Source organism: Phalacrocorax aristotelis, chromosome 3 (genome assembly GCF_949628215.1).
Source record: "Phalacrocorax aristotelis chromosome 3, bGulAri2.1, whole genome shotgun sequence".
Lineage (NCBI taxonomy): Eukaryota > Metazoa > Chordata > Aves > Suliformes > Phalacrocoracidae > Phalacrocorax > Phalacrocorax aristotelis.
The window spans coordinates 83,707,949-83,732,518 of record NC_134278.1 but is presented as its reverse complement, the minus strand read 5'-3'; the positions used below and the strand labels follow the sequence as shown (position 1 = coordinate 83,732,518).

General features: G+C 41.8%; 1 protein-coding gene across 1 annotated transcript in view; it reads left to right on the top strand.

Moving 5' to 3' along the window:
- JAG1 (jagged canonical Notch ligand 1) overlaps nucleotides 1-23,777 on the top strand; it is a 37,342-nt gene extending 13,565 nt beyond the window's left edge. Inside the window, exons 4-26 of the mRNA XM_075088233.1 lie at nucleotides 4,302-4,556; nucleotides 5,553-5,613; nucleotides 9,483-9,613; nucleotides 9,927-10,046; nucleotides 10,496-10,609; nucleotides 11,161-11,274; nucleotides 12,319-12,432; nucleotides 12,838-12,884; nucleotides 13,418-13,591; nucleotides 14,093-14,243; nucleotides 14,778-14,942; nucleotides 15,448-15,561; nucleotides 16,209-16,322; nucleotides 16,433-16,546; nucleotides 16,672-16,788; nucleotides 17,312-17,339; nucleotides 17,452-17,537; nucleotides 18,342-18,455; nucleotides 18,694-18,803; nucleotides 18,885-19,121; nucleotides 19,449-19,580; nucleotides 20,064-20,214; nucleotides 20,973-23,777. Of these exons, the coding sequence (XP_074944334.1) occupies nucleotides 4,302-4,556; nucleotides 5,553-5,613; nucleotides 9,483-9,613; nucleotides 9,927-10,046; nucleotides 10,496-10,609; nucleotides 11,161-11,274; nucleotides 12,319-12,432; nucleotides 12,838-12,884; nucleotides 13,418-13,591; nucleotides 14,093-14,243; nucleotides 14,778-14,942; nucleotides 15,448-15,561; nucleotides 16,209-16,322; nucleotides 16,433-16,546; nucleotides 16,672-16,788; nucleotides 17,312-17,339; nucleotides 17,452-17,537; nucleotides 18,342-18,455; nucleotides 18,694-18,803; nucleotides 18,885-19,121; nucleotides 19,449-19,580; nucleotides 20,064-20,214; nucleotides 20,973-21,430 (3,221 nt within the window). The 3' untranslated portion in view covers nucleotides 21,431-23,777. The remainder of the gene's footprint in view (nucleotides 1-4,301; nucleotides 4,557-5,552; nucleotides 5,614-9,482; nucleotides 9,614-9,926; nucleotides 10,047-10,495; nucleotides 10,610-11,160; nucleotides 11,275-12,318; nucleotides 12,433-12,837; nucleotides 12,885-13,417; nucleotides 13,592-14,092; nucleotides 14,244-14,777; nucleotides 14,943-15,447; nucleotides 15,562-16,208; nucleotides 16,323-16,432; nucleotides 16,547-16,671; nucleotides 16,789-17,311; nucleotides 17,340-17,451; nucleotides 17,538-18,341; nucleotides 18,456-18,693; nucleotides 18,804-18,884; nucleotides 19,122-19,448; nucleotides 19,581-20,063; nucleotides 20,215-20,972) is intronic.
- Nucleotides 23,778-24,570: the final 793 nt, after the last annotated feature.

Genomic DNA, 24,570 nt, shown 5'->3' with positions numbered 1-24,570 from the left:
GACCTGATGGTGATAGCTGTGGTTGGCTTTACAACTGGCCACATTCAACACTGTTGCAGTACGTGTGATTTCAGGCTGTACGCCAGCACAGTTACAGAGCGGTGGCTGGGAACTTCTTGGCTTTTGATTATGGAGTATTTTATAGAGGAGCAGAAAATAGATTGCTGCAGCAACAGAGCTGTATTAAAAATGGAAGATGCCTGCATTAAAAATGAAGGTCTTGTTTACAGTAGGATCTGAGAGTTTTTTCAGACTCTGTCTCTGCTGCTTTTGGAGCTCATCTTTTTTCATGAAACAGCTGCATTTCCAAACCTACACAATGAACCCTTTCTTCGCTTTCATGTTCTGGAAGTACAACTGTCTTCAGACAAAATTGCCTCATTTCTCAGCAGTGCATTTGACCAAGCGCAGACATGTTCTTACATATGTTCCTGATTTGCATTCCTGCTCTAGCTTTGCTGTCACATATCCATCTGTAGGTCATTTCAGTCACTGTGCTGCACAAAGCTTTTCCTTTGTACTGCATCGCTTAACTGGCAGTCAGCTTTCCCACAGCTGAAGAAGTCATCTTGAAGAACTAGTTAAGGAAATCATTAGAACTAAACAATTGGCATCATATGAAGTGATGAGTTGTTTTTTTTGATGTCCAGAACTTTCTTTTACCCTAATTACGACTGAATTGTAAAGACTCTCTGAGAGCTCTCAAACAAAAAAAAGTGGATTTAGTAGGCTTTGTGCAACGTTTCAATAGCTCCAGCATCCTCTGATCAACGCAGTCCTTAGGAGATCCTAGAGTGGATGCTTCCTTCCCCCCTCTACATTCCACTCCTCCTACGTTCCCTTTACCACATACTCTCTCTTGTCTCACTTCCAAGAGTGGCTTGCAGTTAAATTCTGGCCCTGTTGAAGTTGATGAGAATCGTGCTTTGTTGGAGCCAAGATTCAACTTAAATGGTTTTCTTACTCTGGTTCTTGTCTAGATGCCATCTTGCTACTGTTGCTTCATACATAAAGCTAATGGGGCTGACATGGCATCTCAAACTATGTCAAAGAGCTATTTTAAATTACTGGTATCAGTTGCATGTGAATTCCAGTCAGGCATAAAAGACTTCAGCACAATGTAAACCAAGCCAGAGCTGGAAGTTGTCTGAAACAAAGACTTTCAAAAATAACTGTGGTGTCCTTGGCCACCCAAACTGCTTAGAGGAGCCTGGGCTTTTTTTGTTGTTTGCTTCCTGATGCTGCATAGTTATAACTTCCAGCAACGGGAGCACTGAAAAGCAAAGGTGGGCAATTGAAATAGTTAATTTCCCTGTGGCTAAAACCTTTGATATGGTTGCCCACTGAATAAAAAGACAGATTAATAGCTTTGAAGTGTAGCCACAAAAAGTGAATGAAACCAACAACCTCTCTGACAGTGAAGTGCAGAGTGGATGCTAAAGATGTACAGAAGGCCTCTCTTCCACTTCATCAATTTCTAATTGGTTAATGTTTCCTCTAACCTTTCTATCAAAGCATGGGATTCTGAGTCAGATGATGTCAGGGGAGTTAGGAAGATCACTTTCTCTCAAGCCTGGCTGACTGCTACTTTTTGTTTACTTAACTAGTATGCTGCTGTGGGATTGCTTCCTTTAAAACTTAAAATGTTGTTGTTGGTGCGGGCTAAGAATGGAAGAGTTGTTGCAATGCCCTCCCTGAAGTCTGGGTCAGCATGCTTGTGTAAGTGCATACTGACAGGTGGGAATAGGGAGGGGTGGAGAAATCTTTGTACAAGAAGGAACATGCCAATACTTAATTGTGAAAACTGTGGGTGAGGGCTAATGGAAAGGGCTCTTAAGTCTGAGAGACCTTACTTGAATTTAAAGTGGTAGCTCTATAACATGCATCAAATGAAAGGCCTTTTAGCCACGATCCAAAGTTAAATTGCAGCTGGTTTTCATCTGGGCCCTTAAAAAAAAGTCCAGTGAACTCAAATGTTTCCATTTGAGTTCAGCCTGTGGTTAAGGGCTCAAAAGAGCTGGTGGCTGGAGCAAGATGTCATAGATGTCCAGCAAGGACGTGCTTCCTAATGAGCTGGCAGATAAGGGAAGAATGATAGAGCAGAGGCAAGGGGAAAGATCTCTTTTCCAAAGCGATTGTTTTTCTGGTGCCAAGGACTGAAATAGCTGTCAGTGGTATGTTCCCAATGGAGAACAGGAAAAGACTGGAAAAGCAAGAGCGTGCGCGTGTGTGTGTGTGTGTTTGTGGGGGGGGAGTGGTTTGCAAACCTAAATTGTCATTCCCCTTTTCTTCTGCCACTTACTGAAGAAAAGATAGTTTTACTCACGAGAAACAGGATGTCTTTATGCACAGTCTTGGTATTTGGGGAAATGCGTTTGCTTTCCAACTGTGCTATAGATCGGGGTGTAATCTTGGCAAGTGCAGCAAAGCCATCTCCAGCATGCATGAGTGGAACTATAATCGCTTGACTAGTCCCATTCAAGGCAAAAAGATATGCATCTGCTAAGTACCTCTTAGAATTAATCAGTAATCTTGTTGATGAGATCTAAGAGCCTTACACCTGCATGGAACAGGACATGATATTGCTCTGGATATACCAGTATGGAAAAGTCCTTAGGCATCTACGTTACTGGTGAACTGGGTTTAAATTAATAAAGGCCTGCATGCATTTGTCTTACGCATAGATGTGGGGTTGGGGGCTTAGTGCCAATGAATAATAAAACCTGATTTAAATTGAAAATATTATAGAACCAGAAATACCAGAAGGTGAATAACAAGCTGTTGCCCTTAATTTCACACTGTAAATGCTTAATGAATGCTGTTGTCTCAAGCCAAGAATACCCCCAAAAATAGGTAAATGCTTACAATGTCTGTGTATTGACACTCTTCTGTGGTTGTGCAGCAAGCGCTTTGACTTAACTTCAGTCAAAACTGCAGACAAGCAGGCAGGATCTAGTGGTGAATTGATAATGGGTATCTGAGGCTTGAGAAGTCTGTTTGGAAGTTCCTTTTGAAAGCTACAAATTGAAGGTCCTCAGCAATACGTTTAAAAGTATTTGAGATGAAAAACTGCCCATGAGTTGTCTTAAGCTTTATGTAGCAACTTCATTAGTCTTCAACTCTGCCTTATGGAAATTCCCCAAGTTATTTTTTTTATTTTTGGATGAACAAGCTGAACATAAGTACATTTTAATTCTTAATGCTCGAATGTGCCAGTACTTCACATGCTGCTTTCTAACACATCATTGGCAAACTGCCCTTCTACCTAAAATTCTTCTGTTCTGGATTGTGCTCCCATATACAGAGCAGTGTAGCCTGGTACTTATTTTTGGTTTTGTACTATGTCTGCAAGGATATTTTGGCTGTTTTATGATAAACTTTCACTCGGCAGTCAAGTGCTTGCTAGCAGCAGGTCATAAGGCAGTGTCAGATCATTTAAGTCACAAGACCTGGACTACAAAGTGAAATACCACAGACATATACAATGTTCCAAGCTAATGTGAAATACTATTATTTCGAGCCATAATTTAGACAGTTGTAGGGCTCTAAAAGCCAGAAGACTTTTGCTGGAACTAAATGTTAAGTACACAGTCTAAACTTTGAAATGCCCTAGAGAGAGAATGAGAATCTAGAGCGCACATGCAGTAATTTGAGTTATCTGCTTCGAGCTCTGGTAGTCTTGAATTTTTAGTGTCAGCTAACATCTGAAGAGAGAACTTCCATGGTATTTCTCCGCCAAAACCTGATGAGATCACTGATGTCATCTGAATGCCAGAGTTGCTAGTTTTCAATTTAGTGTTTACGTCAGAGCCCCACACGGCTGCAAACCTTTTGTGGTGCTTATGTTGAGTTTGTAGACATTGGTTAATTCGGCTATTGTAGTATGATGTTTTCATAAATATTCCAGTGAAAAACAAAACTAGTACCACCAACGGAGAAGCCTGGAAAACCCCATTACGTACCAGTCTATTGGAGCTAGAAGTGAAAGAAGCTGAATTCTTTTTAACCACAAACTGTATGATTCTTATTGAATGTCCCTACAGTGCAAAAGAGAGAAGTGATTGGCAGTAACTTAACAGTCCCTTTGATTTCAAGCTTTGTTCAGTTTGATAATGCTGCATGTGTGTTCCAGTTAATGGTTTGTAGCTCCAGGGCAGCCTTATCTTACTCTCTAAAACAGAAAAATCAATAAAAACAACTGGCTGCCTCAGAGTTTTGCCTGTGAAACTAGAGAGCTGTGATGTGTGAGGTAATGATACTTTAAACTTAGTTTTAACTCTGACAACTCTTCTGAATTCTAGACCCTGATCGTATTATTGAGAAGGCATCCCACTCTGGCATGATCAATCCAAGCCGTCAGTGGCAGACTTTGAAACATAATGCGGGAGTTGCCCACTTTGAGTATCAAATCCGTGTGACTTGTGCAGAACATTACTATGGCTTTGGCTGCAACAAGTTTTGTCGACCGAGAGATGACTTCTTCACTCACCATACCTGTGACCAGAATGGTAACAAAACCTGTTTGGAAGGCTGGATGGGACCAGAATGCAACAAAGGTTTGTGATGAATGCTCAACCCCCAAATGATCTTGGATAGGATTGACTTGGATAGGGTTTGAGTGCACTGCATCTGGGTCGCAATTCCGTAGTCAGTTTGTGCAGACAACAGGGCTAAGGACTAATGGGACAGCGACTAAGTCTTTACACAGAGAACTAGGGGACAGGAGAAGACTAGTTTCTGCCTTGTAAAATATTGGAGAGGTCTGACAAGTACTGGGCACTTAGCAGATGTGTTCTTTCCCTGATTATCCACATCTTTGCCCTTGGGGCGAAAACCTAGCCCATTTACTTCAGTGGGAGTTCTGCTGCTGACTTCAAAAAGGATTTCCCCTTTGGTGCTGAACTTCAAGACAAGCAGGAAGGAGAGACTTGTTTTAGAGGTGACCTGGCAAGTGTAAATCTTTGGTGTTTGAAAAGTCCCAAGCTGTTTGTTCTACGTGAGATGATGTTTAGCATGTTTGTTAGGGAATGGCAACTTCCTAGGTAATTTCAGAAGGAGAAAGCAGGACTCTGAATAGGAACAGACTATCAGCATGTCTTGATGAGTGAGTGTACCTGCAATTTGAATAGATGTTCATCTTAATATCCTGTCTGTTCACAGGTATGGCTCAAAAGTAAATCCAGAGTAGTTAGAAGTTGCTTGGAATTGGATGTAAAGCCAGGGAGAGTGGGCCAGTTCACCTGCAAAGGACAGAAAGGAAACCTATTGTCTCGAAGTGACTTGAGCTCTCTAAGGCGAGGCTTTTTCTCTTGCATAGAAATAACTCTTTGAACAGCATTAGATACGACTCCTCTGCAAAGCTAGCTGATAGGAAACCTATCACTGGGAGCCACCTACCTTGGTTTTCCTTCCAGTAGAATTGATTCAAGAGACTTGTTAAAACCTTGGATTTAGTAGGGTTACAGTGCTGGTTAGATATTAAAATGTTCCCATGAATGTGAGGATGAAGGAAGCAGGCAGTGTGCTGATACTCTTCTTTTTTGTTTTAACAGCTATTTGTCGTCAGGGTTGTAACCCCAAGCATGGTTCTTGCACAATTCCAGGAGAGTGCAGGTAAACGCTCCCTCTCCCTCCTTGTTTCCCCCAAACCCCTGAATAATTAAACAAGTGATGCAAAACACAATAGGATTGGGGAGGGTGGGTGGTTTTGGAGTCCTGTTTTTGACTGAGGCATGCTTATTTGGGCTGACTTGCCCAGAATAAGGGGGGAGCAGGCTTTTAATGCGCTGATAATTTTAAGAAGCTTTTGGTTTGTGAAATGGTAGAACTTGGGGGGTGTGGGGATGTGGTGTGGTGTTATGGAATAAGTCGTGTGAATGCTGCCTAATGAGCACTAATTGTTTCTGCATAAATAGTGCAAATGTTTTGTATTTTTTTTTCAACAGCCTGATTAATGGGCTTTTTCAGCTACAAGCTTGAAGTACAGTGTGGCTTTTTTCTCCTCATCTCCCTCTTACTGTTTCCCCCTTCTTCCCTCCCACCCCTGGTTTCTTCCATCAGTAGGCAAAAGTCAAGCATTCTTCAGAATAGGATTAGTTAAATTTCTCAGCTCCTATACCATTGTGAGCCAGGCTCCAAGTGCTGAGAGGTTAATAGCTGGGATGAAATCCTGTCAGTAGGCTCTGATGAATGCAGAATTTCACTGCCGTTCTTTGAAGTCCATTCTGTCCTGGCAAGGAGACAATGAAAAGCAGAGTTTATCCATACCCTAACAATTACCTATTTGGAACGCCTTAAAATATACAGCATATACTTACAGCACAGGGAAGTTTTCCCCTTTACTAATAGGGGGTTAATAGATATTAGAGGTGGACTTTATCAACAAACTGTAAGTTGCTTTGTGTAACCCTGTATCATATCTGTTTACACGATAAGGAACCGAGGGCTTCTGACGTTACAAAATGTTGTAACCCTGAATAGGAAGGGTTAAAAGTGAAGCCTTGGTATTCACAAATGAAACTCGGAAGCCTGAAGGAACAGAAAGTAATTTTTCTGCCTAACGAACATCGGTGGATTCTCTATTGCTGGAAACTTTTGCCTTAAGTGGACTGCTTTTCTTGATAAGCTGTAGTTCAAACAAGAACAAAATCTGGGGTGTCTGACAGACTGTATTATATAAGAAGTCAGCCTAAATAGTGGTTCATTCTTTCTCTCTGTCCATGTAATCTATGCTTCAAAAACAAAACAAAACAAAATCGTCAAGGAACACTGAAAGTAAGGTAGGAATTGATTTCTCATCTCTCACAAGAGACATGGCAAAGTGAAAGTCAAGCCTCGGGATGGGCTGTTGTAGGTTGGGTTTGTTTTTTTTTTTTTTTTTTTTCCATGTTTGGCAGCACTGATATAAACTGGTTAACCCCCAGAACACCAAATCTAAATCTTTTCTTAATTAAAAAAAGAAAAAAGCCTAGCAAGTAGTGGGAAGTACACTCCTCTTGCCATCTGGCCCCCCCAGTATCAGTCAAGGCTACCAGTGATTTGTGCTTCTGTCATCAGAATAAACATGCCTTGTAGGGGTTGCTGTCTCCTAGTCAGAACAACAGGCTTTGTTTCCAGATTTTTTTTTTTCTTTCCTTTCTCTTTCTAAGTCTCTTACCTCCCACTCACTGCCCAGACATGCACTAGTGCTCTTATTTACTTAAGGTGCAACTTTCCCACACTTGATTTGCATAGTCTTGAAACAATGCTGTCCTTCTGGTGTTTTCAGATAACTTCTGCTTGCCAAGTTAGACCAATATCTTTAAAGTGAACACAGAAACAAGATTTTATTTTCTTTTAAGTTTTGATGAGTCATATAGCCTGTATGTTACAAATGCACCAGAGTTTAAAAATAACATCCCAGGAGAAACTGCTCTGGGTTCTGGTACAATAGACAACTTGCAAACATTCTTAAAATATCATTTTTTCCTTTTGGTGCAAGTCACTTTCTTTAATGCAGGCCAGCCAACAAAACCCTATTTACTCATGAATCACTATCCAAGGAAAGTTAACTTAAATTTCTCATGAGAAACTGCAGCATACATATTATTAAACAAGAATTATTGCCATGAATCTTGTTCTGGAATTGATATCTAACTTTTTTTTTTAAATGCCCGTAGTCTTCATCCAATTTTGTTTGTTACACTTTGAAGCTGATATTTGAAGAAAGTCATATCTTTGACTCTAAGCTCATGTCTTTTTTTTCCTGTGTGATGGTTTTTTTGGTTTTGGTGCTGTTGTTGTTGCTTCTTTTTTTTTTAATTACTTGTTTCTCTTTACACTTACTTTAACAAAAACAAAAACCACCCCTTTGATTTGGCAGAAAGGAGTAAAATTCTCGATCTGGAGACCTGTTTTTGCAGTTGAGATCCCTTAGTTTTGCTTGTGTGCAAGCTCACAGGCAAGTTTCTTTGAATGCAGTACAAATTAAAAGGGTATGTTTCTAAATTTTGATCTTCGTGCATTATTATTATATTCACTATACAGAAGGATTTTCCAACAGTTACTTGAGAGGTTATTTTGCCTGATCTGGTTTTCTTTCATGTTGTTTGCACACAAAGACACAAAAGTTGGATGAGTTGTGTTTTTTTACCACACAAACTAATAAGAATTCCACATTGACTTTGAATAGGCTCTTATTGAAATAGCTGTTAAAAAAGAAAAGTTAATTAGGGTGCAGTTTGTCACCTGAGATTTTTAGAAGGGAAGTCAGAGTCAGACTTACCACTAGCTGTGTGTGATTACCCGTTGGCTAGATCCTTCTAGCTTTTTCCCATGAGAAGAAATTGCCACTAGAAGGATGGTGGGGGATTTATATAAATAGAAAGCTTAGCTGACTTCTGTACAGATGAGGTTTGTTTTCATAATTTAGTGAGAGCTTAGTGCATAATTGCTGCTGATCAATTACTCTCAGGACCTGTTAATGAAATACAGTACCTCAACGGACCCTTGCTTTTCATTTTCAACTTGTTTTCCTTATTTCTATCTATAGATCCACTTTAATTTGAAGAATCCTTTGTCTGCCTTGCTAGTGAGAACTAAATAAAAGCCAAAATGAGCTTTCCCCTAAGGGGGCTTTACTGTATAAGAACATCTTCCTTTTAAGTACAGAATTCAGGTAGCTCATAGATAATGGCAGTAAATAATTTAAATAATTACAAATTCTTCTCCAGACATGAAATTAAAGTTTCTCAGAACTGTATATGTTTTAGTTATTCCTTGAAAAGAGGTTAGCGTAAATCAAACTGTGAAATACGCTGACAACTGATCTTCTTTGAACACATGTAAAATGCTGATGTGTGTCGTTTTCTTTCATCTCTTACTGTGGCCCAGTCCATACTTGCTCTGTATGTCTTCTAGTTCAGAATTAGGTTACCTTCCGATAGAGCAGAGATCTCCTAATGCTTTGCTGCTGACTTGCCGGGGGCTGAGAGTTGGAATTTATGGTTTTGTTGGTCTTCCTGCAAACCCAGTATGGCTGAAATGCCTGGAACCTTGTATTTATAAGGATCTCTGGATAACTATTGTTTCCACTGACTTTTTCTTCCCCCACCCCCCGCCCCCCCCCAATTTATAAAGCACCTTGTCAAAGTCTAGAGATTGATTTGTAGTGCACACCCACCCTCTCTGCCACACTTGTATGAGGCTCCAAAAGTGTATTATTGTGTTGAATGGCCTCATGCTGGTTTTCTCAGAACAGTTATTCTTTTGTCAGGAGACTGGCTACGGAGACCTTGGCAAAACTACTAAAATGTTTGTTTACAAGAAACCATCAAACAAACCTTGAATAGCTTCTACCCTCCCCTCGTCCTGCCCTTCTCCCCAACCTCCCCAGTCTTTCTGCAAACTTGGGAGTTCCACACTCACACCTACGCAGAACAATTCTAACAGGTGGTTGGTTTGTTTCCCTGTTCTGATTTTTTTTTTTTCTTTTTTAAATGAAGGTGTCAGTATGGATGGCAAGGCCAGTACTGTGATAAGTGCATTCCACACCCAGGATGTGTCCATGGCACTTGCATTGAACCATGGCAATGCCTCTGTGAAACCAACTGGGGTGGTCAGCTCTGCGACAAAGGTATGCAAATTTTACAGATAGCCAAGTGTAACACTTGAATTTTAACACTGGCAAACTTAGCAAGGAGAGAGCGTGCACGAGACCGAGCGAACAAGCCTCCTGAAACATGGTGGGAGTGTTTTGTCCTTCAGCTGCTCAGCATTGTCTCCTCTGCTGTTCTGGTGGTGTTAGCATCAGTGCTTGACTTCTCCCTGGCTTGTCCGACTCTTGTATGAGGATGTACTCCGTAAAGGCTCTGCAATAATGGAACAAAGCATGTGTGTGGTGATGTTTCTGTTCTTTTTCAACCATGGCTTTAATGCACCTCTTGCAGATCTGAACTACTGTGGAACCCACCCACCCTGTTTGAATGGTGGTACCTGCAGCAACACTGGCCCTGATAAATACCAATGTTCCTGCCCTGAGGGCTACTCGGGACAGAACTGTGAAATTGGTAAGTGTTCGATGCAGCTGCTGAGCTGCCACTTGGCAGTTAATTCTTGCCTTGCTTTGGATATACTTTATGGAGTTAGGGAAAAGTCAATTTCTAATATTAGTGATGATGTCAGGGCTAGCTACAAAGATCCAGACTTGCTTGTTCATGCTTCATCATGAACAGTTGGTATCTCTGAACATCAGCCTTCTGTTCACCAGAGACATCACTCCAAGTTACCTACCTCGTCTGGCTCTGACTCAAACAGGTGCAAGTCCAGGTGTTGATGAGTTTAGCATGGAAGATGACTTCCTGCTGGCTAGGAGCTCTTTGATTCACAGCTCTCACAGGAGTGCAATACATCAAGAGGAATGATGGTGTGTCTAGAGTAGAAGCATGTTGAGGGAGCAGGGTGTGGCTTCTGGTGATACTGCTGTAGTCTACTGTGATGTACTTCTTTCCTGGTGCAGCGGAGCACGCCTGCCTCTCTGATCCTTGTCACAACGGAGGAAGCTGCTTAGAGACATCTACAGGATTTGAATGTGTGTGTGCACCTGGCTGGGCTGGACCAACTTGCACTGATAGTAAGTCCTTTCAAAAGTGAATTTAAAATGTGCTATTTGCTGGTTTAGATCAGTCTTTCTAATCCATGTTATACTTACAGGGCAGCCTACTTAACCTTTCCCAGTTTTAGCATTGGTTATTGGCAGCCTTTAATACCACGGTGCGCTCTCTCTTCTCCATTGCTTGTACCAAGGTGGTTGTTAAATGCCAGGGGAAAGAATGGCCGATGGCTTCTTGAAAGAAGCAGAATGCTGAATTTTTTGTAGCGTTCTGGCAAGTTGTTTAAAATACTGTTTAGAGAGTCTTGCTAGATGAAAATCTGACTTCCAATTGCAAAAATGCCACAGGTGTAAACTTCCCCGGTGCTTTGAACCCTCTTTCACGCTACTATTATTTTTAAAGGAAGCTTTTGCTGAAATTGGAGTAGACCTAGAAATTCCAAGTAAAAGTCCTGTTGTCTTTCTCTACCTCAGGGCAAACCCTAGTGGCAGCACCCATTTATCAAATTTGTCAGTTACTGACATTGCCTGTTCAGTAACAGAGCTAAGCCTCTCCTCACTCTGCATTACAGATATTGATGATTGCTCTCCAAATCCCTGTGGTCAGGGAGGAACATGCCAAGATCTAGTTGATGGATTTAAGTGTATCTGCCCACCTCAGTGGACTGGCAAAACATGCCAGCTAGGTGAGAACTGCTTTTTTCTTCATCCAGTGTCACTCTGCGGGGTGGGGAAAATAAATGCGAGAGGGATCACCATCCAGCAGGCAAGGGCAATCGTGCCCTTTGCATTAGGCACATTCATGGTTCTGAAGCCTACAGACCTATTTCGGCACCTTGAGAATATTAAGTGTCACTGTTTGCAGGACTGGGGTCTAGTCTCAGAGCAGACCACGGCTTCCCTCTGTCATTGGTTTGCTGACGCATGCCAGTAGTTGAAGGAAATAGTTAACTAACCCAAAGAGACATACTTTAAATCTTAAACGAACTGAAGTCGGGAGGGTGCATGTGTATGCCTTCCAGTCCCACCCCCACATGTATTTCTTCCTTTAGCCTGTGAGAAAGTCGCTGTATCTCTTCAGCCATGTCAACTCCTCCAGGCCGAGGAGTTCACAGCTGGGTTCCAAAATGTGGACGATCTCACGAAGAATGAGCTGTCTGCATTCCTTACACAACACACTAATCCCAATGACCACACTGCAGCACTCCTTCAAAAGGCTCAGTTGAGATAGTGGTGGCGGGAGGGGAGTCGCTCTTAATGAGCGGCTGGGTAACTATCAAATAATTAGCGTAGCCTGTATGTTCTAATTGCAGAGAAATTGAAAGAGACTTCACAGGCTGACGTATGGTTGACTTTTGTTTGTTCAAGTCACGCTAATCCATGCTGTATGTTACAAGTTCCTCTTAGATCTGAATGTACTGCTGATTATTGCTGTGAAAACTGTCTGTGGGCTACACAGACACCCCCCAGCACAGACACAGACACCCCCCAGCACAGACACAGACACCCCCCAGCACAGACACAGACACCCCCCAGCCCCCACGCACGCACGCACCCCCCACGCACGCACGCACCCCCCACGCACGCACGCACCCCCCACGCACGCACGCACCCCCCACACACGCACGCACCCCACACACACGCACGCACCCCCCACACACACCCCCCCCACACCCTTCTCTCCCCTGCCCTACAAGCCCTGCATTTGGCCATTCCCGTTGTTTTTTCAGATGCGAATGAATGTGAGGGCAAACCCTGTGTCAATGCCAACTCCTGCAGGAACCTGATTGGCAGCTACTATTGTGACTGCATTACCGGCTGGTCTGGCCAAAACTGTGATATAAGTAAGTGTCTCTATCCCTGGGTTTATTAAAGGCCAGTTGTGTGTGTATGTATCTATGTACGCCACTGAGTTCTAAGCTCAGACTTAAACATCAGACAGAGTCCTGGTGGCTGATGTTTTTAGAAAGGGAGTAGTTGATGGGGAATGAAAATACACAAATTTATCAAACTCATTAGTCCATAACATAGCTATATTCTGATAAAGTGGCTAAAACAATGCTGTGAAGTTTCACAGCCTCTAGTAGAAGAATTGTGAAAGTCTCCCACCCATTATAATAACCTTATCTCAAGGAAGGCATGCAGGAAACTTGACAAAAGGATTATCTAGCTGCAGTTTTAGAGAGACTTGAACTCTGTATCTTGTGTAAATATATTTTTGCCTTCTAACCACGCTAATTTTATTGCAGATATTAATGACTGTCGTGGACAATGTCAGAATGGAGGATCCTGTTGGGTGAGCCATTCTTGTTTTATTTTGGTTTCCCTGAGACTTGCAACAGTAACTAAAACATTTGAATCTAAACACAAATAATGTGGAAGATAACAATTAGCTGGAATGAATTTTCATTTATTTGAGCTGGAGGGAGGGCCTATGTCATGCTACAGCATGCCGGGGTATGTGTGTAGGGGAAGGGGAAAGGGGGAAAATATAACTGCAATAAATTACTCATTTTCACTGCCAGTATCACCCGTGAACGGGCTGGTGGTTGTGCAAAATACCTACTATAAATGTAGATACTCTACTTCAAAATGTGGATTAATGTATCCTGCCTGAAAATTAAGAACATAATCCAGTACTGGTGTGTGTTTGTGTGTGCGTTTGTTTTTTCCCCCCTTAATATTCTTGTCTTGTTTGGACATAGTGAGAGGATTTTTTTTCCACTGTGTGGGTTTTTTGGGGTTTTTTTGTTTTATTTTTTTCTTTATAAGAGTATGCCAAAAGAGAGTAAAAACCCCTTACCTCTGAACTTTCTTGTTCCTTCCCAGGACTTGGTTAATGGTTATCGGTGTATCTGTTCACCTGGCTATGCAGGAGATCACTGTGAGAAAGACATCAATGAATGTGCAAGTAACCCTTGCATGAATGGGGGTCATTGCCAGGATGAAATTAATGGATTCCAATGTCTGTGTCCCGCTGGTTTCTCAGGAAACCTCTGTCAGGTAAGAAGCATGGGTGAAAGGCAGGCCCTCACGCAGTGGTGTTTCTGCCAGCGCTTGGGCTCTGTACGGTGAATACCTTGCATCCAGTGAACCATCCTATAAAGTTGTACTTGATATCGCTGTCAGTCTGCCAAGGAAAGTGCTTGATTAATATATATTGGGGAGGGAGAGGAGGGGCAACAGAAAACCCTCATGGGCTGCTGAGGATTCTTTTCGTTAACCACACTGCAAGTGTTTGCACTTCAGGTTTTGTTGGGCCCTAACTATTAACTTTCATTGGCTGTTTAACAGCAAGAGTACTGTCTGCTGAAATAGTTGCGAGTCTAACTAAGCTCTGCATTATGAACAATTCATTGAGGCAGTGGATAAAAAGGTCAGATTCTGCAACGTCTGCCTATCATAGTGAGGGAAAGCTGCCACAAAACTTCTGTTTCACTCAGTGTTCCCCATCTTTTTTTTTTTCCTTTTTATTTCCCTTTCCTCTCTCTGCACTTCTTATAGCTGGACATAGATTATTGTGAGCCAAATCCTTGCCAGAACGGTGCCCAGTGCTTCAATCTTGCTATGGACTATTTCTGTAACTGCCCTGAAGATTATGAAGGGAAGAACTGCTCCCACCTGAAAGATCACTGTCGCACAACTCCTTGTGAAGGTTTGTGTTGCCTTGCAGGTGAACGGGGATGACTGGCAATAGTTTCTGTCCCTCCCCTGGCTGAAGCCACAATGCAGCTCCAACAACATAATCGGTGGAGTAGCTCTTGTATAAAGAGGCTGAATTTTGCCCTGTGCCTTATGCCTCTATTTGTATGAGAAGATGAGTACTGTTTGTGAATATTAGCTGTTGGGAAGGCAGTGTTACGTCAATGTGAACAGAAAACACATGTAGCGAATAGCCTGCTTCACTGAATTTATTCCAGGCCATGGACATGGTCCAGCAATCTTTAGATAAGATGATGTCATTTTATGCGCAAACACTTGGTACGGTCCTTTTATTTTAAAGCAGCAAGCAGAGTTGGCACTGTTAGCTTTACAGTTGAACCCAGTGATCTTAAAGGTCTTTTCCAACCTAAGTGATTCTGAGATATGTTTCTTTTAAACATCCATCACTGGAAATTAAAATATCACTCTTAGCTTAAGAGATCAGCTAGAATGGGCATTCCTCATGCAGTCTCTGCTTTTTCAACAGTAATTGACAGCTGTACCGTGGCAGTAGCTTCTAACAGCACACCAGAAGGGGTTCGTTATATTTCTTCAAATGTCTGTGGTCCTCATGGAAAATGCAGAAGTCAAGCAGGTGGAAAATTCACCTGTGAATGCAACAAAGGATTCACTGGCACCTACTGTCACGAGAGTAAGAGCTAAAAAGATAATGTTTTACCCTCCCCTACTCTTTTTGGGAAAAGATTCCATCCTTTCCTCCCAGACTGCTTTAAGGTTTCTTTCTTGTAACACAGTCTTGGAACTGCTTTAAGTTTTCATATCCCACTTGGGTGAGGCAGACTGGAATTTGCTAGGCCTTGGGGAAAGTTCACAGTAATGAACCTTCTGGCCTTGAATTGTATGGTTTTTAAAATCCTTATGCATACGAGGTCTGAGGTAGTTAACAGTGGGGTTTAACATGGAGTTTAAGGGCTCCTAATTTTTTGTTTTAATAGTAATTGTTTAGTGACAGCCTCATTACTTTGTGCACTGTTTTTCAGCTATTTCTTATCTTGCTTATAAACCTTCCTCTCAAAAGGGGCTTAGTAATGGAAGTAGCATCAAATCATCTGCAATAAGATGGTGACTTCTAGTAGCTGTACTTTGTCTGACTTCTTTTTTTTTTTTTTCCTCTCCTCTTCTCCAAACTGTTGCAGATATTAATGACTGCGAGAGCAACCCCTGTAAAAATGGTGGCACTTGCATCGATGGCATCAACTCCTACAAATGTATTTGTAGCGATGGATGGGAAGGAACTTACTGTGAAACAAGTAAGTGAACCGTTCTTCAGCAGGCAGAAAGATCTCGTGGAAAAACATCAGGAAGGAATGGCTAGTACTGTCTTTAAGTCGATAGTGACCAATACCAGTTCAACACAAACTCTGCTTCAGAGGACAAGGTGTCCTCTACTTTTTTCCACTGAGTCCCAGGCTTTTGTATCAGAGCTATACCTGAGTTATGAAGCTGGACTGGGAGTAGAGGCTGGCTCTCCCACTGTTCAGTTTTCTGCTTTACCCTTTGGATAATTTTCTGTAAGGAACCCTTAGCATTCATATGCACCATTTTGGGAATGGCACACCTGCATATCACACCTGTGTTTTGTCAGGCTCGGGAACAGAAGAGGAGTGAGTGCTTGGCTCCTATCCTCTGACTGATAAGATAGTTTATATATAGGCATTTTCAGTTCTCGTTTACTGAAATGAGATGACAAACAAAACGAAAACAAACTGGAGGAACATGGTGGAATAGTCTTCATCTCTGTGACAGTGCTTAAAGCTTTAAAATACTGCCGTAACTGTTTAATCCGTGATTGAAACCCAGGCCAAAATTAGGGATGGGACATGTACCTTTCAAGCATTAAGTGTTGGTCAATTCTGTAAACATTGCTGAGCTTGTTTTCTCTCCTTAACATATCTAGATATTAACGACTGCAGTAAAAACCCTTGCCACAATGGAGGAACTTGCCGAGACTTGGTCAACGACTTTTTCTGTGAATGTAAAAATGGGTGGAAAGGAAAAACTTGCCACTCCCGTAAGTTCAGCATTTCCAAAACGTAACAGGCGTGCTCTCTTAGGCTTCTTAAACTCATTGCATCGCATTAAGAAAGTGCTGGTATTAAGGATTGGTTGGGTTCCTCACAGGTGACAGCCAGTGCGATGAGGCAACATGCAACAATGGAGGAACATGTTATGACGAGGGGGACACTTTCAAGTGCATGTGTCCTGCAGGATGGGAAGGAGCCACTTGTAATATAGGTAAATACCCTGCACAATCACCAGGAAGCAGATGCAGCACTGAATCGGTGACCTCATTTTTTCCTCTTGGCTGGGTTTTGACAGCTCTTTTAACAACTTTGTGGCAACTCTTGTTTCTGTTGCAGCAAGGAACAGCAGTTGCCTGCCAAACCCCTGTCACAACGGTGGTACCTGTGTAGTCAGTGGGGATTCTTTTACTTGTGTCTGCAAGGAGGGCTGGGAAGGACCCACGTGTACTCAGAGTAAGTAGTCTCTGCTTGAACTCTGGAAGAGTGTTGTGTGATGAGAACATTAGCTCATCCTGTCGCCCTTGGAGTCAAGATTGAAACCAGAAGGAAAAGCTTGTTTGCTGAAGGCTTTAGCATCACCTGAATCTTTGTTTTTAATGACTTTATGTGATAGAGCATTGACCTGGGCGTGAGAAAGTTGCAAATGAGCTAAGTGGAGACAGATGTTGTCTTGTTTTCTCTTGCATTCTTTTTCTACGAGGAGCTCGCTCTGCTTCCACATTTCCAGCCCTCCCCCCCCCATCCCCCTAGTTAGAGTCTTTACAATCTCTTCCTGTGTACATGTGTTCCACAATGTTAGTTAACAAATTTTGTGGAAGAAGCCTGGAATCAATTTAGTAGAGAATTTCAGCGTATTTTTGTTACAGTTGAGCTAAGTGTAACTTGGGCATTAGGGGAAGTTTGATCATTCTTTACTGACAGTAGAGTTGTATTAGCCAAAGTCTGCATATTAAAGTTGTCTGTCTTTGCTTTGCAGACACAAATGACTGCAGTCCACACCCTTGGTAAGTTTCATATGTTTATCTTTCATCCTTTGCTTGTTTTTGCTGCTTTAGAGTTCTAGGTTCCTTTTATCTTGAGCATTTTTAAAATGTGTCAAACGTCTGTCTTTCATAGTTATAATAGCGGCACTTGTGTGGATGGAGACAATTGGTACCGCTGTGAATGTGCTCCAGGCTTTGCAGGGCCTGACTGCCGGATCAGTAAGTGTTTCAGTGGCACCCACCCTTGATTTTTTTTTTTTTTTTTTTTCCTCTCTCACAACACGATTCAAGCAAGACAAACATCTGAGTTAAGTGGTAGATCAGATTAATGATAGATGTCCTGTGTCTTCTGTATCCATACCCAGGTCTGTAGCAGACAGGGAGGGCAGGAATTGCACTGAAAATCAATCAAACCTTAAAGTCCATTCAGCCAGAGCTGAAACCCCTTGGTTCAGCTGAGTGGGCAAAATGCCCTTCATGCTACCCTTCCCAGTTGGTGCAGGCTTCTGCCCAAGATAAGAGTGCCAGCCAAAAACCTTGTCAATTAATAATCCACCTACAAGCCCTGAGGTGATGTGTGCACTTCCCTGTAATTTAATAATAATTATAGGTAGGAGGACACTAACACTTTTTTTTAATAACAGCCACAGAAAGAGAAGGTTCATAGTAGCAATACGACTGGAAAGGGGCTTAACGTTGTCATCAGTTGAAGAATCTAGTAGGGGGACAAAACTGGAGTCTGTCAAAGGAGAGCAAGTGTGTTTCTGTGAGAAGGAATGTGTCCTTGCCCTTGAAAAGCTTAAGGAGCCATAGGGGTCAGGTTTTGATCTTTGTTAGTGCCACACAGCAGAAGCTTCAAAAACTTGCTCTTAGATTACACTGGTGCTACTAATAAGAACCTATCTCCGGGTAGACCCTAGAAAATGAACATAAAGCTCCCATAGGCAAATCTCTCATTTTTTTCTGACAAAATAGGAAGATACTATTGAGTAACTTTTTCATTTCCTCTCCTTCCCATCCTAGACATCAATGAATGCCAGTCATCACCCTGTGCTTTTGGAGCCACGTGTGTAGATGAAATTAACGGCTACCGTTGCATTTGCCCACCAGGTCGTAGTGGTCCAGGATGCCAAGAAGGTATTCCCGATATCACAGCTGGTCATAGTACTTGTAGCAAGACCTGTGTAATTGCATGGTAACAGGCTGGTGGTTGTGTGGGGCTTTTTTGGGGGGTGCTATTTGTTCTTGTTGTAAAGCAAGTCTCTTATTGAAGAAGCAGTTATCACTAAGTGTAGATGAGCTTAGGAAAGGGTTTGGGTTTTTTTTTCACTCTTTTCCTGTTTCAAGTTTATAATTCTGTTCAATCTCTCTTCAGTTACAGGAAGGCCGTGCATTACCAGTGTTCGAGTAATGCCAGATGGGGCTAAGTGGGATGATAACTGTAATACCTGTCAGTGTTTGAATGGAAAAGTCACCTGTTCCAAGGTATAGCTGCGCTGTGTTTTGGGTTACAGAGTCTTCTGTCCGGTAACTGGCAGTTACTTACCAGTATTTATCATCTTCTAGGTTTGGTGTGGTCCTCGACCTTGTGTCATACATGCCAAAGGTCATAACGAATGCCCAGCTGGGCATGCTTGTGTTCCTGTCAAAGATGACCACTGTTTCACTCACCCTTGTGCTGCGGTGGGTGAATGTTGGCCTTCGAACCAACAGCCAGTGAAGACCAAATGCAGTTCTGATTCTTACTACCAAGACAACTGTGCCAACATCACCTTTACCTTTAACAAAGAAATGATGGCACCAGTAAGTAGCAGAACATGGCTCAGCCTGCTGTGGCACACGCGCACGTGCTTCCCAGAGTGTCCAACAACTTTTTTTGACTGGTAAAAGTACAATAAAAGCTGATGCTCCCTTATTATAAAAGAAAACTGAAGGTATAGAAGGATTAATAGACTTCTACCCCAAATGCTTTTGTGTCCAGAGGAGAACGAAAGCTGATTTGGAGGGAATTCCATCTCCTCTTCCCCTGAGAGCTCTTATTTCAGGGCAAAAAAAAAAAATTTTCTCATATCTGTGTGCTCGTGTGCATATATATTTATAAAAACACAACACGTTTTTTGTATCTTCCAGGGACTCACCACAGAGCACATTTGCAGTGAACTGAGGAATCTGAATATTCTGAAGAATGTTTCTGTTGAATATTCCATCTATATTACCTGTGAGCCTTCACACTTGGCAAATAATGAAATACATGTAGCTATTGTAAGTATTCCTGGAATATTTTTAAATGTCTTAGTAGTTAATTGCTTGGATATGAGTGTAATGTGGATTTCATAAAAGTCATCACTCCTGGCTCTATCAGCACTTCTTGTGGATTAGTTTCCACCCCAATTCCCTTTACAAATAGGGAAGAAATCCTGGTTGCGTTGCACGTCCATGCCTGAAAGCTACCATCTGGTAGCAACTGTAGTTGGGTGGTAAAACATTCTTCTGTTACACTCCCCTGAGCACTGCTTTTGGGTTTGTCTGGGGTTTGGTTTTTTTTGTTGTCTTTTTAAAGACAGAGACAGAAATTCTGCGTTGTTATAGTTTCTGCCCATAGGTGGGCTTTTTGCTTGTTCCTGCTTTGTTTTTTAAGTATTAAAGTACTGAGAGCCTTAACTGATTGTGAAAGTTTATAAATAGCAGATTCTCCACGCATCTGATCTGGTGTTTGGCATTAGTGGTATGATTTTTTTTCTGCAGTCTGCAGAAGATACAGGGGAAGATGAAAACCCAGTCAAAGACATCACAGATAAGATTATTGAACTTGTCAGTAAGCGCGATGGTAACAACACACTAATTGCTGCAGTCGCAGAAGTCAGAGTACAACGGCGACCAGTTAAAAACAAAACAGGTAAGCTTTCCTTGTCCCTGAAAACTCGTATGCCTGCCGTGACAACAGCCTTTCACAGCAGGTGAAGCTTTCCTCGTTTTTGAGACATGCAGCAAGTCTCAATCTCTGCCTCTTGGCTCTGTTAACTGGGAACACCAGGAGGCTTTGCACCAGGATCTTAATACTTAAAAAAAAAGCTAAAAAGTTCTGAAAACGCTCTAAACCAGCAGCCTAACCTGTTACCAGGGCTGCTACTCTTCAGCCCTCTTCACGGAGAAATAAGGAAGAAGCAAGCCTGTGCAGTCATGCCGCCTGGCTCTGGATCTCCCATGTACATACCTGGCAATGCCACTGTCCAAATGCGATAATTAAATGTTCAGGTTGGGAGTGTCCCTTAGCTGTCCGTGTAGTGCCAGGCACACACTGGCATCTCTCCGATGGCCACCAGTGCAGAGAGGAGCAGCCACAGTGGGTACAGAGCCAGTTGCCATCTCAGGCTGGGAGATGCTCCCTCTGAGCTGGGAGTGGTGGCAGGGCAGCATAAGAAAGCCTGTGCTACTGCTGCCCATGATGGCTTGGCTCCATGCGTTAAGGAATACATTTCGGGTCCTCAACTCCCTTTAAATGCCCTGTATTCTGAAAGAGCCAGGGCTATCCTTATGTTACTACCTGGGCCCCAGTCAAAAAATAAGGCTGAAGAACTGGGACTTTGCTTTGTAGAAAGCCTGTGTGGAAAGCTTGGTTTATGGCGGGGTTAACTGGTCTCATCTCTCTTCCAGATTTCTTGGTGCCACTACTGAGCTCAGTCCTAACAGTAGCCTGGATCTGTTGCCTGGTAACTGTGTTTTACTGGTGCATCCAAAAGCGCAGAAAGCAGAGCAGCCATACCCACACGGCCTCAGATGATAACACTACCAACAACGTAAGGGAACAGCTGAATCAGATAAAAAACCCCATTGAGAAACACGGAGCAAACACTGTCCCAATTAAAGACTACGAAAACAAAAACTCTAAAATCGCCAAAATAAGGACACACAATTCAGAAGTGGAGGAAGATGACATGGACAAACACCAGCAGAAGGCCCGATTTACCAAGCAGCCAGCGTATACTTTGGTAGACAGGGATGAAAAGCCCCCCAACAGCACACCTACAAAACACCCGAACTGGACAAATAAACAGGACAACAGAGACTTGGAAAGCGCACAAAGCCTAAATCGAATGGAGTACATCGTATAGCAGACAGTGGGGTGCTGCCGTGCAGGGCCTTGAAATATTGATGGAAAGGCACTCGAGCTTGTAGTTCTTAAACTGTTGTGTAATATTTGAGTCTAAGGCTATTATTTACTTAGAATCCCTGTGTTAATTTAAGTTTTGACAAGCTGGCTTACACTGGCAATGGTAGTTGCTGTGGTTGGCTGGAATACCAAGTGCTGCATTTCACATCTATGCAAAACTAGTCAAAAGTGCCCTCCTGTAAATTCAGCTGTAGCTGACACATCATGGAAATGTTTCCCAAAGTATTACGTAGCCGCCTTCCTCCTCCATAGTGTTAATTTTGTTCTTTTTCTGCCAGATGTCCCGATTTATACAGTTTCTTTAGAATAATACATTTTATTTATATTTATTGAATTTGAGTTTTTTGTATATTGGTTTTATGGTGACGTACAACTAGTTCTGTATTTGAAAGTGCCTTTGCAGCTCAGAACCACAGCAACGATCAAAAATAAGTTTATTATTTATTTTTTTATTGTATTTTTGTTGGGGGTGGGTGGGGGGAACTTGTCAGTGGTTGCTGATAAATGAAGAATTTAAAGAGGAAAACGTGTCAAAAATAGAAGTTTGTATAGATATGTAAATAATTCTTTTTTATTAATCACTGTGTATATTTGATTTATTAACTTAATAATCAAGAGCCTTAAAATATCGTTCCTTTTTATTTATATGTATGTGATTAGAGTTGAAGGTTTCTGATAGCATTGTAAGCTTGTGGCTTCTCTATTTTGAATTTGTTTTCTTGTTACATGTTGCCTATATGCCAAAACTAAGGTCTTCTAAAATAGTTTATTTTTAATAGGACAGGCTTTTGGGCCTCAATGCTGGTTTCTGTACAAATGTCAAATGTTTGAACCACCTTCCATAGTATCACTTTAAGACTATTTGTAAGTACTGACTGAGGCAGTTTATATAATTAGACTAGACTGTTTTTTTTTTCCGCTGCTTTAGACTTGAAAAACGAGTGACAGGCAGATAATCTGCTAAGAAGCAGTTTAAGGGAACAAAACTGAGCTATTACTTTATGTAGATGAAATGTGAGTGGTTGCATGTAATTAAAATATCAAATTAGCGTGTGAAGTTGGAAACACAGCAATCTTATTTTGTAAATTGATTTTTTTTTCTCACCATGAATATCTACCACTTGTAGATTTGACTTTTTTTGTAATCTACTGCATTTAGGGAGTATTCTTCTAATAAGCTAGTTGCTGAATACTTGAACAGTAGAATGTCCAGTAAGATCACTGTGTAGGTTTTACTATAGATTACACTGCCCGCCTTAACAAGTGAGGAAATCAAAGTGCTATTATGATGTTTAAGATCAAAAGGCTTATAAACATAGTCATCTCAGTGGTTAACCATTGAGATCATGAAGATACCTTGTATTGTGATATTAGTGTTATATGAAAAATGCATCTTTGATGTGTTGTTCCTGGCAATAAATCTTAAAAAGTAATATTTATTAAATTTTTTGTATGAAAACATAAAAGAGCGTGGAGATTATTGAGCTTAAAGCCACTCCCCACTAGCCAGTTCTGCAAAACCAGGGCCCAGTTTAGGTTTCCAAGACCTGCTGCTGATCTTGGTGGAGTCAGACTGGTGCTTGACGCTTCCACATTTCCCTCTGGCTCTCGATCAAATTGAAGGGGTTTGAAAGCAGCATGCCCCTCAGTGTTGGTGGCTCCTGGCTAGTGTACCTCCCTTCTAAGAGGATGATGATGTGACTGGCATTGTGCAATGAGTTTGTTTTGCACAGGCCAATGAGCTGCCACCAGATAGCAACCCCATTGAAGTAGCTAGGCGAGATCCAAACTGCTGACCTGGATGGGAAAAGGATCCACAGATTACACTGATTTCTTATAGACAAAAAGTGCTTTGGGAAGCATAAAATAAACTCTTAGAATATTCAGCACAATGGCTTTTCATGCTTAACTAATGCAGCCCCTCCCAGCCAGAAGGCATGTGTGTGGAAGTCAGGGTTAGCTGTCTGACAGTCTGATTTCAGCATGCTTTCCTGATGAAGGTGCTATGTTGTTTGGTTAAGGTGTTGGTACAAATCTGGAGGAACACTTGTGTGTAACAATCGCAAGTGAAAACTAGTATAAGATGGGCTGCTGCTTGTACTTCAGCTTAAACCAGCCCATTGCAAGGTTAGGCCTTTTTATCCACAATTTGGTTGTAGTAAATATGGATATTTGATACCGAGGTTGCTGTGATATGAATACAATGATGACTTTAAAAAAACCTGGTAATGAGACACACTCTGTCCTGTACCTTCTTTATAGCTATCCAAAAAAATGGGTATAATCCATTTAGTGTTATGTTTTATTTCAAACTCACTTTAAAGGAGATGTCTAACCTGTCCTACACTACCGTGATGGGGGGATTGCTCTTATTCCTCACGCTCACACACCATGTAGCTTAAGTACCCGAGAATCATCAGTTTGGTGCCTGCTGAGTGGGAAGCCAACAAGATTAGCTTCATCTGACCACTTCAATAATTCCTCACCAAACAAATCCCATGAGTATTTATTTCCCTTTGTTCCCTGACTTCTACAATCTGCAATAAAGCAAACACATCATGTCTAAACAAGCCCCTTAAAGATAATAGAATCTTCCACGTGCCTCAGAAGCAGAGAGTGAGGCTCTTAACTGAATGCTTTTCTGTACTTTTAACATTGAATTAACCATCTTCCTGATGTCTGCTGTTCATTTTGGGGTCAAAATTGGGGTTGCAGAAACCAACCACCTCTTCTGACTGAAACATTTATACCTGAATTTGGAGGAAAAAATCTGCGTCTGCCTTCTACAAGCACAATTTAAAAAAAAAAAAAAAAAAAAAGGTGGCTTTTGCTAGTCCTGGGAACATCTACTTGACAGGCTGCTTTGAAGTCTACCGAAGCAAATTCTAATTACAGACTTAATCATTTGATACAGTAACAAAGCTGTTTAGGTCTCTGAAGACTCATTGTAGAGCCAAACCTGGGTTCCTCAAGCTTCAAAACTTGCCAAAGCCTCAAGCACAGCATTCACTTCTTTCTTTCCAGCCACTCCTGGGCTACAAAGTATTGTATTGACCGTGCAGCAGTTTTGTTACTGCAGAC